The sequence below is a fragment of the Bombus affinis genome, chromosome 2, assembly GCF_024516045.1.
Source record: "Bombus affinis isolate iyBomAffi1 chromosome 2, iyBomAffi1.2, whole genome shotgun sequence".
Taxonomy (NCBI): Eukaryota; Metazoa; Arthropoda; class Insecta; order Hymenoptera; family Apidae; genus Bombus; species Bombus affinis.
This window is the reverse complement of record NC_066345.1, coordinates 4,680,072-4,699,952: the sequence shown is the minus strand read 5'-3', so window position 1 is coordinate 4,699,952 and position 19,881 is coordinate 4,680,072. Positions and strand designations below refer to the sequence as shown.

General features: G+C 35.6%; 3 protein-coding genes across 14 annotated transcripts in view; all 3 read left to right on the top strand.

The window, feature by feature from the left end:
- Window positions 1–11,650, top strand: part of LOC126929014 (myc box-dependent-interacting protein 1) — a 136,989-nt gene extending 125,339 nt beyond the window's left edge. For 2 of the 5 annotated variants that reach the window (XM_050744998.1, XM_050744995.1), the window contains 7 exons: window positions 5,966–6,156; window positions 6,385–6,657; window positions 7,173–7,291; window positions 7,375–7,418; window positions 7,587–7,784; window positions 8,467–8,645; window positions 8,795–11,650. In XM_050744998.1, the coding sequence (XP_050600955.1) occupies window positions 5,966–6,156; window positions 6,385–6,657; window positions 7,173–7,291; window positions 7,375–7,418; window positions 7,587–7,784; window positions 8,467–8,645; window positions 8,795–8,875 (1,085 nt within the window). In that variant the 3' untranslated portion in view covers window positions 8,876–11,650. The remainder of the gene's footprint in view (window positions 1–5,965; window positions 6,157–6,384; window positions 6,658–7,172; window positions 7,292–7,374; window positions 7,419–7,586; window positions 7,785–8,466; window positions 8,646–8,794) is intronic. The other 3 variants (XM_050744997.1, XM_050744999.1, XM_050745000.1) reach the window with 3 other exon arrangements.
- Window positions 11,651–11,788: 138 nt separating this feature from the next.
- On the top strand, window positions 11,789–13,624 carry LOC126927885 (uncharacterized). Its single transcript, XM_050743863.1, has 3 exons — window positions 11,789–12,466; window positions 12,738–13,021; window positions 13,101–13,624. The coding sequence occupies exons 1-3, from the start codon at window positions 12,281–12,283 to the stop codon at window positions 13,255–13,257; spliced, it is 627 nt and encodes a 208-aa protein (XP_050599820.1). The 5' UTR covers window positions 11,789–12,280; the 3' UTR covers window positions 13,258–13,624.
- Window positions 13,625–14,527: 903 nt separating this feature from the next.
- The window catches only part of LOC126913788 (guanine nucleotide-binding protein G(q) subunit alpha), a 60,205-nt gene continuing 54,851 nt past the window's right edge, over window positions 14,528–19,881 (top strand). For 2 of the 8 annotated variants that reach the window (XR_007709382.1, XM_050717032.1), the window contains exon 1: window positions 14,540–16,799. Coding sequence is in view for 7 of the 8 variants with exons in the window: in XM_050717032.1 (XP_050572989.1) it covers window positions 16,682–16,799 (118 nt within the window). In the remaining variant the exon portion in view is untranslated. Of the gene's footprint in view, window positions 16,800–19,881 lie in introns of all 8 variants that reach the window. The other 6 variants (XM_050717036.1, XM_050717035.1, XM_050717039.1 and 3 more) reach the window with 6 other exon arrangements.

The window sequence follows — 19,881 nt, the reverse complement described above, 5'->3', positions numbered from 1 at the left end:
GGTCAGCACTCAGTGCTGGCCATCGTGATAATTCTATCGCGAAATTTTGGAACCACTTTCCTGTAACAAAAATTCTCTTTTGTCTTTTATTTCGGCTACGAAAGGCAATATCTCGCCATGTGATATCTCCTGATATCCCACAGCGATCGATCTACCTTTACAAAAACAATTTCACTTATCATATCCAGACATTATCACTGTTTTCTTGGAAATAGGAACAAAGGTTTGAACAAATAAAGAAGAAAAGAAAAAGAAAAAGAATTTCGGTTACGAAAGGCAATAGCTCGCCATGTGACATCTCCTGATATCCCACAGCGATCAATCTACTTTACAAAAACAATTTCACTTGCCATATCCAGACACTATCAGTGGTTTCTTGGAAATAGGAACAAAGGTTTGAACAAATAAAGAAGAAAATGTGTCTGAGTGTACAAGCATTCACAACACTGTGAATGTAAAAATATTGCATTATAAAAAGATATGTTCCAAACGTATTGATATATTTCTCACAAGATTGATCAGTGGTTTCTCGCAGAAATAACACCGAAAGTGTATTCAAGTCTCTAATTGTTCGCAGCACTGTACGATATCTTCGTATCATAAACGGTACCGTTAAATGTATGCAAGCTTGTCTCTTCGCTGCACCAGAAGCGTCAGAAATAAAGTTTCTGCACGAAGCTGTCCCGCAGCATTCCTTGCCTGTCCTTCGATTCATTTAATGGATGTTTGTGAAGCGAATTGTACGAAACGGTGGGCAACGTGTTCGAAACATGGTGAAACAGAAAGAAGCTTCACGGGATGGGAGGTTTTGTCACATTGGCAGACTGTAATAAGGAAACGGCGATGGTTTATCGTTGCTAGATAAAGCGTGCCGCACTCGCAATTTTTCGCGGAAATCCGTTTCTACGCCGATGGCTTTTACCTTTCCTTTTATCAGACGAGAGACGGCACGTAACAGTATTCGCATATAAATACCCGCATGCGCTGTGCCAGTGGTCGGTCCGTGTGAAACCTGTCGATAGATACTCGCGTCCACGAGCTTTCCGCTTTCATGATGAATCGCGTGGTTTTCGCGGAACGCGCGTTCGCCGGTGAACGAACCTTCCCGTATCGACGAATTTCCCCGAATTTCCCTGGAACTGCGCACCGGTATAACGGTTCTCGCGGATTCTGCTGTCGAATCACACGTACACAGAGCCGTACACTGTCGTCTGCAAGTTAGTGGACGCTTGCTTACTTCGAACGAAACGATTCTTACACGTACAGTGTCACAATGCGCACAAGTCGAAGAAAAGCGGCGTATTTGCATGTATTTACTGTATTTACTGTCGGTAATTCGGAAAACCGACATTTCCGAGAAACTACACAACAACGTTGTCTAATCTGCAACAGCGCAAACGATAGGGGCGAATCGCCAGTCGACCACTGACGTTTGTGAACGAAGCCTAATTTCGACTCGATCCGCAGAGTAGAAGAACGTGAATTTGCAATAATTGATCTACTCGTTCGCATATTAATTTTATGCTTTCGAGTTGATTTTGCGAACGTTTCGCGAGTACAGAATGATGCCACATGGAATTTTTGCTTTTAAATGGCACGTTACTGACTCGCAATTCCGAAGCAAAACCTACCAAGCTGGATGCTGCGCGCCTCTTCCGCGGTGCAAACTACGGCGAAGGCAAAAAAGGAGACGAGTGGGTGCAGCGTCTCACGTGTGGAACGTGGGTACATCGTGAATGTGTTGGTTATTTTCGCGGATGTTACACCTGTGACTAACGCAAGTAAATTTTAAGACACAGAATCAAAATTTTTCCGAGATGATCGTTTCTGTGCTATGATTTTCGTACGAGATTAGATCGTAGGAGAAAATAATTTTACTCTCCGCTTGTTTTTTAGCTTCTACAGCGAAGGTAGATTGGAATACCGCTATTCCAAATTACTTGCACCGTAACAAAATCGTTGCTTTGCGTCATCCTTCGATCGAGCCAAAGTTCCAGATACTCTTCGCTTTTCGCCATTGCCGGCAGTCTGACGTACAGAAGTTCATTAATTTCCCTGTGGTATCATACAATTTTATTTACTCTCATGCTCTGTTGTCATTTTTTATTCGCCATAAACAAACTGATATGTCAAATATGCTGCACTTGCTCCATATATTTGGACACTCGATGCAATCCAGTCAGAACATTGATATTTTTATCATACTTTCAACATCGTAATAGAAGACCGTGTTGCTCTGCTGTTAATTCCGCACTTTTTGCTACAACTCGGATTCAACGTTTCAGCAAATTCAAAGTGAAACTGCATCGATCAAGTTCCATGTTCGCCTCCGATAAATCACGCTTCGTCAAAGTTAGAGAAACTTTTAGAACGCGATTGGGAACACATATTCCAATCGTTTTCTAAGATCTAAACGTTGAACAGACTTAGAAAGTTGAACTTGGATATTTGTAGAAACAATTTTCATCTACCTTCGATTATTAACTTTCTATTTATACTAATTAACATCAATTATCCTTTTTACCAACATTTATCAATTCTACACGGTTGCCCGAGATAAGATCGCAGGCGAAAATTAAATTAGCGAATTTAATCGATGTATATTTCATATATTTGCAATAATTTGCAAATGTCTTATATAACACTTATACACGGTGGCGTACATACCTTTAACGTTATGCAATTTCAACGTTTCACGTAAACGTTAATTTCGCTTCACGATATCGACAGATTATTTCATAGCACGATAAATAAATCGCGCACGCTTTAAATAGACTGTAAGTAGCTTAAAGATAAACAACGAAGTCGGTCGAGAAATCGTATATTTACATTGTAAAAATCATCCTGCGCAAAACGAGCAAGTGTTCGGTGACTCGTGGACGGCAGTGTATGAAACGTTACGGGATTACGCGAGTCTAACGTAACTCGCCTAACTGACTCGAGAGAATCGTAGAAAGATCGTACGAGGCGGAATTTTATGCTCGCTATGCGTATGCAAATTGGCAGATACACGAGTCCTTCCTCTTTTTGCTGTTTGTCGAGACGCAGCATCGTGAAAGATGCTCTTAAGCGCCTCTTCAATTAAATTTTACTTGCAGCAATTTCACTCGAGCGAGCTGAGCAACTTGAATTCGAATAATTCGCGACTGCGAATTCCCGTCCACGTACAGTTGCTCGCGAAAATATTTGGCCATTTACAGAAACTTTTTGCGTACACAGGATGTGACGTAACATGTGGGCCCCACTTGCAGAGCTGATTGTGCATCTAAAAACAATGAAGAAACTTCGTACAAACATATGCTCTATCTTCTTCGTTCGAGATACAGCGAATTTTGTAAGCAGAGCGAAGCTATTGAAAATATTGAAACGATAAGATTCGGAGTGGGAGAAGCTTCTCAGCAATTTCGGGGAAACGCCAGGGACCATATCTTACGCTTTATAAATTCTTTTGATATTAATATCATTTTTTTGTAATATTAGATTCCTGTAATCTATCTTTTATATTGTAAGTCTTTGTTTATTTCTATTTATTATACTATCACTGCGTGTTTGTACGATTTTGCGGATGGAAATTGTAACTGTATTAACAAAAATTGAGAAAATGATTAATCAGATAAACGTAAAAATTCAGAGAAAGTTAGAGAAACGAAAGAAATAACAACGAATGCACGACTTTAAATTCAATTTTGAAAGCGGTCATAGGACCTGCTAAGGTTTAGCGTTTCAAAACATAAGAAGCTGCTGCACCAAGAACGTAATTTCTCGATTAATTTCTCGGAGACGTGCGCCCAAATCCTTTTCTCGTTTGCCAAATCCAAAGTTTCGGTTTATTTATTTCGATGTTTGGATGTTTTCGACCGAGAGCATCCAACGCACATACAGCCAACTTGTTCGAGATTTCGCAGTTCTTGTCATCTCCTTGCTAGACGACATATCAATAAATATCAATATTAATAATACAAATGATGTAAATCAATATTGATGATATAAATATCAATGATATATATTCGTCCTACTTATTTTGTCATAAATAAATAATAAATCTTCTCAAGAAAAGAAAGAAAAGTAAACGACTTACGTGTTATAGACAGATGAGATGTTAGCACACTACCCGCAGACTGAAATGACACAGAAGAAAGAGGAATCAGCGACTAATTGTTAGCCAATAATGACACTGTATCTGAATAGAGGCGTCGTTGTTTCGTCAGTCGGGTCGCCAGCGGATGATTCCTTGTGCCGTTTCAGCTCGCACAGTGTCAACGCCTCATCCGTCTGCTTGCATAACTTTTTTCCTAACGTAACATCGTAACGTAACGAAATATTGTAAATTTCTAATTTTTAAACGCACGAATGTAAAAATACATTCGTCCATCCATCGCGGTATGCGACACCGTGAATATCCAATAAACGTTTTAAGAAAAATTCTAAAGAGGCGATACTTGTACTACGATCATTTTTCTCCACTTTCTGATTTATATCGGTTGATATCACTAATTATATACACGCATTATGGAAATCTCGTGAATGTTCAAAGCAAATCAAAAAATAAGACAGTGTTAATATCAGCACCTGTAATATCGGCAAGCCTGCTTGCTTATAGATTTGAATTCATCGCTGTAGGATTGTCGTGCGAGCGAGTGAACGCAAGTTGCAGACTGGAAGTAGGTTAATAAAGTAATTACCTCTAATCGCACATTTCTTAGCAAAAAGTTGTTTCCTGGGAAAGTAAGAAATCCGTATAAATTAGTATAAAGGAACTTTGGGCCGCGTGTTTTGGTATGCGACTTACTCACGCTTAGGCGTTTAATTACACGTTTCCGACGTTACGTATTTGTTAGGAATCGTTCGACACGGATTTGCTCATTCGTCGTGAAATCTGGCGGCATTCACTGCCCTCGGGAGTAACCGAAAGATCTCGCAAGGAATAATCCAATTTGACGATGAAACTGCGCGCGTCTTTTTCATGTGGTTCGAAGGCTACGCTATAAAATTCGTAAAAATAATTACATAGTTGGACAGAAGTATTTTTGATTTGATATAATAATTATATATAGATGTGAGTTGTTTGAAGATGGAAGGAAGCAGTTCTAAATTAACGTTGTGCGACCCTGAGGGAGGCCTGAGGTCCTCATGTTTCCAGATATTTCTTAGATTACAGATTTCCCCCTCCAAGGTCGAAATATGCTGCTGAATTTTACAGGCGCGATACATCGGTTTCTCTTATGATATTTTGTTTCGGGAGACAGACTTCTTATTTTTACTGGGATCTTATTCTGCAAGAAATGAGAAATTATGTATTTTCTTTTGATATTCTCATATTTCATAATATTAATAATATTGAATAAATAAATAAGCGTTAATATTTGATATTTTAATATTTGAAACACATTTACACTGGAGAAATTTACAAATAGAGAATAATGCTACTTTAGGAATATTTTTAACACATTAAGGATCAAGTATCAAAGCAATATCTAAAATTTGTGTCAAATGTCTCACACGATAAGTTTCACAGAATTGAGGTTAAAATATCTTTCGAGCTAATCATTTACCGACCCAAGTACCTGTTTTTGCAGAGAAGTGAAAAATGCATCGAACGTTGTATAGAAAAATGTATAGTTCCGTTTAAAAAGATGAAAACGGCCTTGAAATCTTTTAAACGCCTCCGCTTTCGGATAAGACACACGCCAGACGTAATGCATACATTGGAAACCATTTAATCTTTCCTAACGAAATTTGTATAAATTTTCATATGATTTCATAATTTCGAATAATAATTATACAGACTTAATCTTCTCCCAGAATAGTAAATCACGAAAATAAAATTTAAAAAAATGTGTCAAGAATGATCAGTATGCGCTAGTTTACTAATAAAAGAAACACAGAAATATCACTGTGCGCTACAAGCGTGACGTATCATTACTTAAATAGTGTTCGTAAAACTATTCTGTTTGTGTGTTTACAGCGGTTCAAGCAGCGTCGAAAACACTCATGGATTCCCTAAACGAGATCTACGAAAGCCAGTGGACAGGACATGATCTTTTGTACGTGCAGGCTCAAAATTTAGACATGCTATGGCAGGACTTCACCCATAAGCTTGCTGATCAGGTTCTCGTGCCTCTCAACACATATCAGAGCCAATTCCCGGAGATGAGGGTACGTATGTCTCATGTAACAGCGAATGAACATATTGTCGTACGAAACTAAATTGATATAATCGATATAACTTTGTCTGACTACGGTCTTAGAACAAGGTTAGAATTTTAAAATGGAATATCAATTGATGTGAAATGTTCTGCGCGCAATTTTTGTTTCTATTGCGCGCTATGAGAAATAATAATATGATTATAGGATGCGAATTATCGTGATATATATTTGTTGCAGAAAAAAATTGACAAACGTGGACGGAAGCTAGTAGATTATGACAGTCAAAGACACAATTTCCAATCGCTACAATGTAATCCAAGGAAACGGGACGAGCTGAAAGTTTCTCGAGGAAAAGAATTACTGGAGGAGGCTAAGCGTACATACGAGCAACTAAATTCCGAACTTCATGACGAGCTACCAGCTTTGTACGATTCGCGTGTTCTTTTCCTCGTTACTAATTTACAAACGCTCTTCGCCGCTGAACAAGTGTTCCATACTGAAAGTGCTAAGGTATATTTAACGACCACATTTCTTTTGCATATATTTCTATGCACAAATTGTATTTTATTTTCGTTAATTTCATCAGTTTCGTTATATTAATGGTTCTATATCTATTACGCTATACAGAGGAAAATTTACGACCAAGCAATATACATACACCGATTTATTGTTACATTAATTTAGTTGGAAAAGAGATCATTTTTGTTTGCCGATTAAATATCCCTATTTATTAATTAAAAAACGTATTCTCTTGAAATTATAGAAATAATGGAAAGATTCTTTTATTGATAACTTTTATCTGGTGATGTAAACATCTTCTTGATCGTTAAAATTTGCGATATTTATTCTTCTTATTGTACGATAGGTATAGACGTGAAAAGCCACTGATACAGTATTTAACATATAATATATAATATACGATATCTATTATATATAAATTTGGAATATTTGATACTTGTATATCTGATAATTATATGATATTTTTATGAAGTATACAATTTATATATCATACACTTATGTCCCAGGTGTATTCTGAGCTAGAGGCAATCGTCGATAAATTAGCCAACGAAAGCCAGAGAGGATCATACACGCTGAAGAAGAGTACAGAACCACAATCTCCAAAATCGCCTAACGCCAATTCTGCGTAAGTAAACGATTGAAGACAGCAAGATGTTTATTTCCATGTATACCATAAGCAATGGATTAAGCAAATTTTACTTGTTTCAGTTTAATAATCAATACACAACCAGCTCAGAACAACATTTCACCAGGTAAATACTCATACGGCATCTCTACACGCGTCTTTTGTGCATTTGAATCGTTTGTATACTAATATTTTGTGCATGAGTGTAACGTAGTTATGCCACATAAGACGTTCCCGCAGACACAATTATGTGGCTCAATGTTTAGTTTTGAGTGAGCTTTGTTGCATGTTACAGCCGTGGATGAGTCTGCTCCAGAAGCAAGAAACACATCACCGACTACTCAATTAAATGGCAATGCTAACAGCAATGCTAACAGCAATGCTAACAGCAATGCTAACAGCAATGATAATTCTCTCAATAATCAGGACGCATCTCCGCAAAATACAGTTGTGGCCTCTAAGCGAGTAGAAGAGCTATACGATATTCCAGTTGGTAAGTATGTAACGTGGGAGTAAATGTCATCGGTTACGTGCTTCTTCGCGTCTCTAAAGATGAACGTTCATACACCGATGATTGAGGCTTTTCGTCGAAATGGTTTGCGAGATAAAAATATCTGTATACGAGTAATCAAGGAATATTTTTGGAATATGTTACTAAACTAATCTTGACTAAGACTGCATTGTCTGCAGTACAATTTGGAGAATGTTTTATACATTCGGTTAAAAGCTATATTATTGCCTAAATATAATGATATATTGTATAATGTATGCATAAATATTCTTTAGCGTGTATTTTATAGTTTTCCGATACGTACTTGTACAAGCACGTATTTATAAGATGCATATACTTTATAAGTAACAGTAGAGATTCGTTCGAATCCAAAGATAGCACGATTTTCCAAATTATATGTTAAAGTACGTAATATGTAACAAATGTACATGCAAGATTGTCCTACTGTATCGATAGAAGTATGCTGCCTGCCCATTGTGCATGGATGTTGTTGAAACGATGAAACGAAATTTATCTATTAATTTTGGCCTTGTTATGTATCAAAATTTCTCGATGAAAGATTTTAGTAATTGAATTTGGTTTTGCACATAATCAATGAAAGTTAAAGTTTAAATAGAACTATATCACAGGTCCATGACTAATGAGGCGGATTCAATTATTTTAGACGTGGAATATGAAAATGGTACCAATTTCTCTCTAGGGGCAACGACTGACAACTTGCCACCTGGTGTTTTGTACAGAGTCAAGGCTACTTACAAATATAGACGCGAAGACGTGGATGAATTGTCATTTGATGTCGGTGATATTATTCGTGTGGTAGAGTATGATGATCCAGAAGAACAGGTTTGTATTCTCTTAGTAATTCATTTGATATCTTTATATATACAAATGTGATACAACATAATTCTCATTATCATGTTAATGATAGTAACAATACTAATAGTAACACCGAAAATAATAAAAAGTGTAACGAATCTTTTTATTACCCTTAGGAACAAGGTTGGTTAATGGGCATCAAAGAAGATACTAATGAAAAGGGTATGTTCCCAGCAAATTTCACAAAACCACTGTGAAAGCTTTACTAAATTCGTCTATTACACTCCAATGCTCACTGAAACGGCGTATTCTATTTTAAGAATAGTTACAATATTCAAAGTGAGAATCACACAGTCATCTGAGGTATTATACGTATGAAAGAAATAAATAATAAATACACAATGAGGGGCAATGGGAAGGGGAAAGGGGTGTGATGAGATAGTTATGCTGGAGGGTACTGTGGAAAATTAAGCACCCCAAAGTGCCTTAACCCAGCCACTGTCTGTGCCAACATTCATTGTTTGTAATATGGGATTTTTCTCCCATATCCCATGTACGAATACACATCATTAATAATCAAATGAAATATTTAAGTAATTAAATAATATATTGTAATACATCACGCAGTACTATAATATAAAACTTATATATTAAATTAATATTATTTTATGAAAGTGTACATAGAATTATACATTTTAAGAATATTTTATGGAATAACTATGTGGCCACTGAAATTATCAGTAAGAACTAATTGTAATGTTTAAGACACCTCTATAATGCCCTCTTTTGGCAGCCAGTTATCAAACTTTAAAAATCCAATTATCTGTCTGCATTCTTATATTAAGATTTTATTTACTTTGTGATGAAAAATTAGGACTCCACCCGGATAACGGTATTAACATAGATAACATGCCAAACTTTCAACGTAATTCAATAGCATATAACGAAATAATACAACTAATACATCCTTACTTCAATACATTGCTACATAAGAGCAAAATATTATAATATTTAAATCAATGAGAGCATTAGAATAATAAAATTTTCTACATAATTCTATTGAGAGGAGTATTATAAGTTCTACTAATGACACATATTTGAAGATTTGTTCTTAAAAATTTATTTATATTTTTTATTATATCATACATATTTGTTCTATAACTAAGTATCTTTCAATGGTATACATACATAGAACATCGAATGGCGATGATCAATTAAATTACTATTACTGCCCTTACATCCACTGTAGCAAGGATAGAACTAGTGGTCCAAGGAAAACAATTTGTAGTGCTAATTAATACTCGTTAAATAGATTTATTAAGAAAATTTTACATCAAACTTTATGTAACAAATAGCGTTATAATAATAGATGATTACGAAGTAGTGCGAGGAGATTACTGATTTCAGCTTCCATTAAGTTGTGTGTCTTTTTATTTTACTGTATTGATCTGAGACATACAGAACACAGGAAAGTTGGATTGTTTATAAATGAAAAGTTTTATGGTTGACCGATTGATCCATTGTCACACTAATTATTAATCCCATGTACAAATTCAAACTGTGGACGAGTATGTTAATGCGTCATATATTACAGGTGCATATTAAGAAAATATGTTGATCATATGTTACAATTACATAGTTATGATAATCATAATGATAGGGAATGGACGTATATTTATATTCTACGAAGAGGACCAACAGAAAAAGTAATTGAAAAGCAAAAAAATATTTAAATAATAATAATAACAAAAACAATAGCACCAGTATACTCTGTTTTTAAGTATGTATAACTAGAATCTAGTAATTTATACGGAAATTCCATATGAATTTCCAACTCATATCAAGAATATAATAAATTTAATATACAAAAAAATTGATAGCTATACATTGTAATACGACACATCATGCTTCACTTTAATATTACTCTTGCAATTATGATATAATTTGAATAAGTACACAAGTACATTCCATTGAACTACATACAAATAAATATTTAGTAAACAACATTTTTCTTTCAAAAAAAAAGCAATATAAAATTTTAATATGTAATCTGTTATCATTGAAATTGTTATATTATATTACATTTAATATATGATTTAAAAGTGAAGTGTGAAAAGTGTTTGTTCTAAATTTAAATTAATCTATTTTGTTCATTTCTAAGTATACTTTGCAATAATTAAAAAAGAAATATCCATAATATGTATTGCGAACGTGCCAAAATGTTATATATGCGACTGTTAGATTAAAATTGAACTCAAGTTTTGATATTACCTAGAACAGTTACAGACATTGAAAACGCGAATATTTATAAAATGTACTGAAAGATATATGCGTTTCAGCAATAATACGAATAATACTAATTGTTCGGCAGTAGATCTATTAATATTACTAATATGATAAATTATTTATTTCATTGGAAAATTAAACAAATGCATTTAATTAACTTAAAGAAGATAAGTGATATATTGTTCTTTTTTATTTTTCGGTAAAAACAATGTACATTACAAATTTTCCAACAATATTATACATAATGTAAATGATGTATTAATAAATTATAACGTGATATCACAAAATAATTGCACTTAATATTTTATTTTAATATACTTCTATAGAATAAGGTCATTATTACGAATAATTTCAAAAATAGATTATACAACGAAATGTGCTTGAAAGTAATAATTATGTCTACTTATCTTCTTTATGTTGTATTTATTTATTAATGTAACATAGGAGCATCAATTGTTAATATTAATTAGAATTTTGAATGCACCCAAGTAATAATATTGAGGTTTAAAATTTAGTGTAGCAGTGGAGCAATCAATTGTTATATCATTTGTCATTTTTATGTCTTGTTGTTTATTTTACTGAATCAATTAGTCATATCTTTATAACCTTAATATAAACTATAATGCGTATATATATGTATATATATAATATATATATATACATTTATCACTTTAATTGTCCTTTTCAATTGAAGACGATTATAATAAATGATTACTGGTTTGTAACATAAGTGTTTATGATTCAAATATGTGTTCTGTTTAATACTCAACCTTAAAATATACCTTTTCCTTATATTAATCTATTAAAATTATCTCCTGTGAAATATTAAAAATTTATATTTTTCTTTAATAAATAATTTCATGATGTAAGTAAATCATAGGATTTGAATGACAAAAATTAAAATTAAAAATGTAATTAGAACAGGAATTTATTTGAAGATAAAAGATGTCACAATTTCATGAGCAAAGATATAAACGATGGAGTGATTCTAATTTACATGAACCTTGTTTCTACTGCACACCAACATCAGAAGAAGAAGTACCTCTGTGTGCATCGCAGTTGTTGTCGCCTCTACTTTCAATAACACATCAATGTAAACCTTTCGAAAGAACTTCATCACATTATGGTTTATGCGATAAGCAGAATAATGGAAGAACGAAGCCTTTAAGTTTTTACGAATCACAAAATCTTAAGGCAATATTTTAGTATTTTTATTTGCAAGATAAAAAAGCTTATGATATATTGATATATATTACTTATAGAAATTGAATTGTTTGAAATGTCAAGAATTTGAAAAAATACGAGGAAATTTAGAATTACATTTAGCAGAAACTCAAATAGAAGAGGCTTTAGCAGAAGATAGACAAACAGCTTTAATGCGGCATTTAAATTTAAGTATTACTGCTCTTGAAGCTCTTGCTCAGTATGGACAATCTTTGCAAGTATCTCAATTAACTGCATGTAGGGTGCTCGAGATTAGTCATCTACTTGCACTTCCTCAACCTGACTCTATGAATTCTGAACCTAGTACTGTAAATTTAACAATGCATCTCCACCAGGTATAATGATTACTTCAATTATTATATATGTACAAAATAGAAGATTAAACATTGTAAATATTATTTGTATATGATCATCCAAATCAGACAATTCGAAGAATAATTTTTATTTTTTTTATAGTTAATATTGACTGTGTCTTAACAAAAAATAATGTATATATATTATGTACTTAGTACTATACGTCTTTGGGTATTTCTTAATTAATCATTCATATATAATTCCATATATATAGTTTAATTATTTTAAAAATTATAAATATATGATACATACTAGTTGCAAGTGCAGAAAGAAGATAAATTAATGATCCTGCAAGATTTGATGGAACATTGTTCGAAACACATAGTACTTCCAAAGCATTTTAATGATCTGATGAATAATAACTGTATAAGGAAAAAGGACTTTTACAAAGCAACAAAAAACTTCAAAAACTTTCTTAGTAATTCTATATTATCCATATCACAAATGGAGAAACTACATCAACAATACAATACTATTCTCAGCAATTATAAACGGAGTAGATGTATGTTAGACTTGGAATTACCAAAACTGATAAACATGTATGGCATAAACAAAAGTAAATAATTTATTTACAAAAATGTTTAAAAAAGATTCCATAAGTAGTAAACAATATTGCAGGCATTTGATGGCACTTTGCGAAGGCTTTGAAAAAATTACGAAAGTTTTTGACAACAAGGATGGTGATAATGAAATTGTAGCGTTATTTAAATTAATTAGAGAAAAACTTTATATAAAGGATTCAAATACAGGTAATAGAAATATGATAAGAACATAATATAGTATTTGTGTTTGTCATAATTTTATTTTCATATTTAATAGTAGCAATATCCCATGTCGAGGATTCATCCAAACCCAAATTGTGCCAAAAATGTAAAATAAACTATGTAGATGATAAATAAATAAAAAAATAGATGGCTTATTCTCCTATTGCTTTTGGTCCTCTGACTAAGAAATATATATATGTATACATTATATGTATATAATGATATAAGGAAATTGTACATTTCATGAAACCTTATATTATGACACTAATCCTATTATTATATGTATAACTGATAACTATAAATTTATGTTGTAGGATTTTAATGTTTATTGTTTTAAGTATTGCATTCTTTTGTATCATATATTGCATTTATATATAATTTGCATTTATTTTTGTACCTCTCATTTATTTAAATTTTGAGATTATCCACATTTAGTGAGGAAAACTTTATAGAATAATTAAGTAATTCATTATTATTTTATTTAAATTATTATTAGTTAAACAGAAAATCATTTATTTTTAACTCATAATTTTCCAGATAGAAATAAAATTAAATTATTTAAAACTTACCATTCCTAAATTGTACAGTGTAGACTGCGTAGATGAATTATACCATTTGTTAATATTTACATGGGAACATACTGCTTTTTCTAAATAGGAACATTTTTTATAACAATAAAAAAATTTGAAAGTTTTTTCATTCATTGTAGATTGAGAAAGAACAATGCAATAACTAAATAAATAAGATGTAACAGACTATAAGATGTTAGCTTGTTGCTTATAGATAATGATAATAATATATTAAATTTGTATTTTGAACGAAACAGTATCTTACGCGCCATCTAACGTTAGAGACTTCACTTTAAGGTTATTTAAATAAAAATCTAAATTATGGGAAAGATAGAATCGCATTTGATACAATATTACTAAAAATTCATTTATTTTATATCCCATTTGTATACAAATAAGGAACACAGCTATAAATATATATAATTGTTGACATTTTGTAAGTATCTCCAAGTATCTTTTTAGCGAATAAAAATAATTAGAAAATTTGTTATATTACGAATATATACAGTCAAATACAGATAAAATATTCATACGTTTAAATACGTTTGTGGAGTATATACTTTATGATTCGTAGAAACTACTATATACGTTACAAAAGTCAATATCTATAAGATTCGGCTCGTATCTTATATGTATTATAAAATTATCGATAGAAATTTTTAAATTCCGAGAACGAAACTATGCTCGATAAAAACGACGCGATTATCGGATTAATCCACGATCGATTGCACAATAATTTCAGCGGTACGTTTTCAGTCAACAATCGAGACGTATTGTTTGGTGTACAAAGTGCATTCACACGAGATATTCTTTCACGAAAGTAAGTACATATAGCGACATCGTATACTTTTCGATGACGGGGATGAATCAATGGAAAATCGCGAGATTCGTTTTGAACGCACCGGTGACACAAGAGGGGCCGGCGTTAAAAAACGAAAGGGCAAGAACAGTGGCGAAATATACGGGAGGAAGAAAGAAGTAAGGATTCGGGGGTGACCCGGTAGTAGAAAAGGAGAAGAGGCGGCGTGATAAAGAGGGAAGAAGATAGAGAGAGGGAGTGCGCGCGTGATCTCTCGGTGGCCGTGTCGCTGCGAATCGTCAGAATCGGTCGGTTGTACAGAGACGAGTATAACCTATATCCTGAACGCGGCGCTGTTCCATTCTCCGTGCCTCCTCCCTGGCGGATGGCGGCCGCACCTCCTCCTTCTCGTCGATTTTAATCTCGTTAGCGAACACGTGCGCGCCCCGCGCCTACAGACCACTATACGACGACCTACCGTATCGGGGCTTCGCCAATCTGGTTTTGTCTAACAGGATTCTCGAGCGACCGAGGGTTGATAAAAGGCTGCGTACCGAGCGGGCGCGGCGCGAATCGCAGGAGGAGTTGCTCCGCTCGAGGTGTGGGCGCTCGTGCAGCACAGGCAATAACAGCAGACGACCTCGTCATCGTCTTCTATTCTGTCGTCCTCGGTTCGTTGTTTCCGTCTACGTTACCTCTCGTAATCGCGTTCGCTCGTTTGGCATACGTTCGCGTATAGGTTGCGTGTGTGCGCGCACACGGTGCATATTCAGTGTGAATCTATCTCGTCGCGTGTGCGGTACAGAAAGAGTACCCTAAAGAGAGAGAAAGAAAGAGAGAGAGAGAGTGAGAGAGAGAAAGGAAGAAAAAGAAAGAGAGAGAGGGAGTGAGAGAGTGTGTGAATTGAAGAAAGAGAGAGAGAGATAGGGTAGGAGAACGAAACGAAACAGAGAGGGGGTGAGAGAGAGAAAGAGTGTGAGAAGGAGATAGAGCGCCGGTGGGTTACCACACCCAACCGCGCCGGGGACCGAGTGAACGAGTGAACGAGCCGTACGAGAGCTCTCTCGCGAGTAGTACGCGGGTACAGCGGGGGACCCAGGGACCGACGGTCGAGATTCGACGGAGTACAGTCGGGACTCTCTAGATCTCGATCCAACGGACCTCGCTCTCGCGAAAATCCTCTCTCGCTCTCGTCTCACCAGAATTGTCGAAATCGCGCTGCGAGCAAAGTGCGCGCGTGTGTCTCCCCCGCTTCCTCGACGTCTCTCGCGAATGCGTTTCACGTTTCGTCGCAGCAGAACGTGCGTGCGTGAACAAAGAATAAGGAGAGAAAAGACCGAGAAGGAGGGGCACATCAAGCAAAGGAAAAGAGAATAGGAAGAGGTAAATGGGTCTCGGTTCTAGAGAGAATCGAGGAAGAGAAGGTTGAAAAAAGGAAAAGAGGCAGATAGAGAGAAGCTACCGGCCGAGGTTCGTGCGTGTGCGTACATGTGTTGATGTGTCGCTGGCGTCGTCGAGCCCTAGCAGGAGTGCTCCGTCGCCGCGTGTGCCGACGTCGTTGAGAATACGGGGATTCCGGAGACACGTTCGTCGGATCTACGTTTACGTCTAGTCGCTGCCTATCTCCGTGCACGTTGTCGTCGTTGTCACCGACGTCGTCGCCGTCGTCGTCGTCGCCGTGGACAAGTGGTGGTGAATCGTGCTAGTGGCGGTAGTAGTGGTGGTGCGGACGATCGGGAAAGGTTTGATCGGCTTGGCCAGGACGAGAGGGAAGGAAGAAGAGAAGGAAACCACGAGGACGGCGACGAGACGTCGTCGCTCGTTCGCGGTGGCAAGGTAATATCGGCCCGACGACGATACCGTGCCGTCGAGCCCGCTGCTGTCTACGACGAACCTCGCCGCCGCTCGGCAATCGCTCGCCACCACCGCAAATCGCTCGTTCCCTCTCTCCCTTCCTCCCTCCCTCTCCTCCCTCCTCCTCCTTTTCCTCCTCCTCCTCGTCCTCTTCCTCCTCATTTTTCTCCTCTCTTCCTCCTCCATCCGTCGAGGATCCTGCCGTCCTGAGCTATGGCGTGCTGCCTGTCGGAAGAGGCGAGGGAGCAGAAACGAATTAATCAGGAGATCGAGCGGCAACTCCGAAAGGATAAACGAGATGCCAGGCGGGAACTTAAGCTGCTACTTTTGGGTGAGTTTAATTTTTCCTCTACGATACTTCATAATCTCTATCATTTTTGTCTTTACGTGTGGTCGGTAACCGTAAACCGTAAACCGTAGCTCGTAAACCGTTCTTATCCTGCGTATTTCGGTAATTCGTCTAGCGTTCCGTATTCGATGCGTTCTCTTTTGTACGATAACTACGCCGCGTCGTGCTGCGCCGCGACGTGCCGTGTCGTGCCGTGCCGTGCAGTGCCGTTCCGTTCCATTCCGGTCTGTTCTCTCTGTCGTGTTTCGACCCGTGGCTGCCGTACCGTCGATCGAATTATCGGGTGTGCCGTCTTTTTCTTTTCACCATCGATACGTTCGCGTTCACCGTGTTTCCTCGCTTCATTCACCGTTTCTCTGACAAATGTCATGCGGTTCTCTCGGCCGGATCGCCGTTTCTGTCCTGCCCAAGATCGACCACCGATCGGAGAGCACGAGTGTAGTTGACCCAGTCTAGCCGGCGTGCGCTTGACAGCTCTCGACCATAGTCGCTACACGATACTCTGGGGCTTTTCTGCCGGTTGACTATTGTACGCGGCTTTTCCGAAATTGTGACAAAGTTTATTTCCTTTGAATTTGCTTTATTTAACGAGTTAAGGCGTTGATTGTCACATATATGTATTTTGCCTTGGGAGTGGCGATAGATTGAAATATACCGTAACATTTCATTTTTGCAAAATATCGTATTGTACCTGCGCAGTTTTTTCTGACAATGTTATCTACATTACTCACATTGTCGACAATTTTTTAGTTCATGAAATGTAATTTATTTTAGTCATTTTAAAAAGTTTAGTAAAACGTCGATGACCAATGATCACCGACCGTGGCAGTCAACGTGTTACCGATTAAAACAGGGGAAATAGTTCTTGCTCGCTGTCGATGTCGAACTTTCGTCGCGAGCCCTCTAGGTTATCTCGCGTTGCTTAACGTTGCTGCCATTGTATATACACGTACTTGCTTACGATCACGCACAGATTTCTCGAGCTCGGCGGCATGTAAAGAGACGCGAACGTTTTTAGAAAATTGCCAAGATATTAAAAGCTGTTTTATTATTATCGCTGCTTTGTGGGCTGCCGATTGAGCAAATCGATTTTCCCATACGAGAAATTATCGTGGATATGATTTTTATAACGTTCTCGTTGCACGCTGCGCCGCGCTGCTTTAATGAAATTATCAGATTAGCAGGAACGAAGTGGAAGTAGCAACATTTTTTTTCTTTTTTTTTTTTTTACCACGATGGAAATTAATTCGATGCGGTGTTTCGCCGGTTATCCCCGCTATCAGTAAACGAATTCTTCCGATAGGCAGAAGGCGAACCGATTCTAAAATTAGTACAGTTATCGAGAGGTTCGTGCTGATCTTACGTGTACTCCTATATCTTATTCATCTACGCGCTTGTATAGATTTTTCACTCCATGGTAATTTCAACCTTGTTTAATCTAATGTGTAGCTTGTAATGTAATTTGTATCTTATAAATCTATCTTCTATTTCTAAGTTACATACAGTGCCGTGAAAAAGATCTCCGATGATATCAATTTTTCGTTTTATATTCCGCAAACGATGTTCGAACAAATTTTAACTAATATTGGATATAAGATCGTGACAAATATTTTTGATACAGTGATACGATATTAGTTAAAATTCGTTGAAACGTCGCTTTTTGAATATAATGCGAAAATTGATTTCGTAAACTGTATACGAAATTTGCATCGTAAGTAATAATTCTATTGTTCTTGTTTATCTCGATGCCCATGCAATCTGATCATACTGAAATAGTACACTTACAGGAATCTTCACATTATACTATTTGTGAAAACAAGAAATGGAATTCGTAAAATGTTATCTAAATTAGATATGAGCATAGTTGAATATAGCTACTACTGAATCGTCTATATTCCAAGCTCTTCGCTTGTAAGTCACGAGCCACTTGTACGAGCAATACTTATAATTAGTTTGTATTGTATCAGACATATTTTTCAATGTGCATTACTTGTAATACAGTAGCGAGCATATAAATAGGGAAAGTTCTTATATCAAATGCAGTTCACTTACGATTAGCTTGTAATTTGAGACTCGACATAAAAATTTTGAGGCTGTTCTTTATTTCCAATGCTTCAAAATACATTATTTTTAAATTGTATATTATAGGAAAAAATAGAAATAAAACTTTTTATAATATGAGTAGTTGGATTTACAATGTAATTGATTTATATGCTCGCCACTGTATATGATGTATTTATACGTACTTAACAGAGCAAGACAAAAATGGATCAAAGAATACTCAACTTTTTTTTTACATATCGATATTGTGCAACGATCTAATGATTAACATTCCAATACTCTTTTGTGCATTAGTTTGGTCGAAATGCATATGTTCTATGTGCATGGGTCCCATAGTACGGATAGGATGTTTATGTCCTATTTCGTTTCTTCCTATTTTCTAAATCGATATAAAAATTTTTGAATATGTATATATTCCATACAAAACAAAATTTAAACAAATTCTACATTCATTGGGTGTATTTTTTTAATACATATAACAAAACATTTTTTTTAATTTCAAAAATAATTTAATAGTAAAAAATAGGTAAAGTGTAATACTTAACAGGTGCAATATTTTGTTTATTTAATATATTTGATATATTTTCGAATGACGAAGAATCGCAAATTGAGATGTACAAGATATTTCACATATTACACGGTAATACAATTTTAATTCAATTAATGCTGATAAATACTGATTTATCATTGAAATATTCTGTTCTTTATGAGGATTCTTGTGAATTTAAACGTATATATTTAACTTTGGAATTTCTAAATACATACTCTGATGCGCTACAGGGTTTTACGAGATGAATAGTTTTATATTTCTTGCTACTAATGTATATTAGCGTATACATTTTTCGTGAATTAAGTCATTGGTTTATTTTACCTCAACTTTTAATCATTTTACTTAAGTTGGAAATGGTAGATATTTGTTTTCACGGTGTAGCACGTGCAATCATTTTTATAACAATTCAATGTTACATAAAAAAAAGCACAAGGTTTCCATATTTAGATTAGG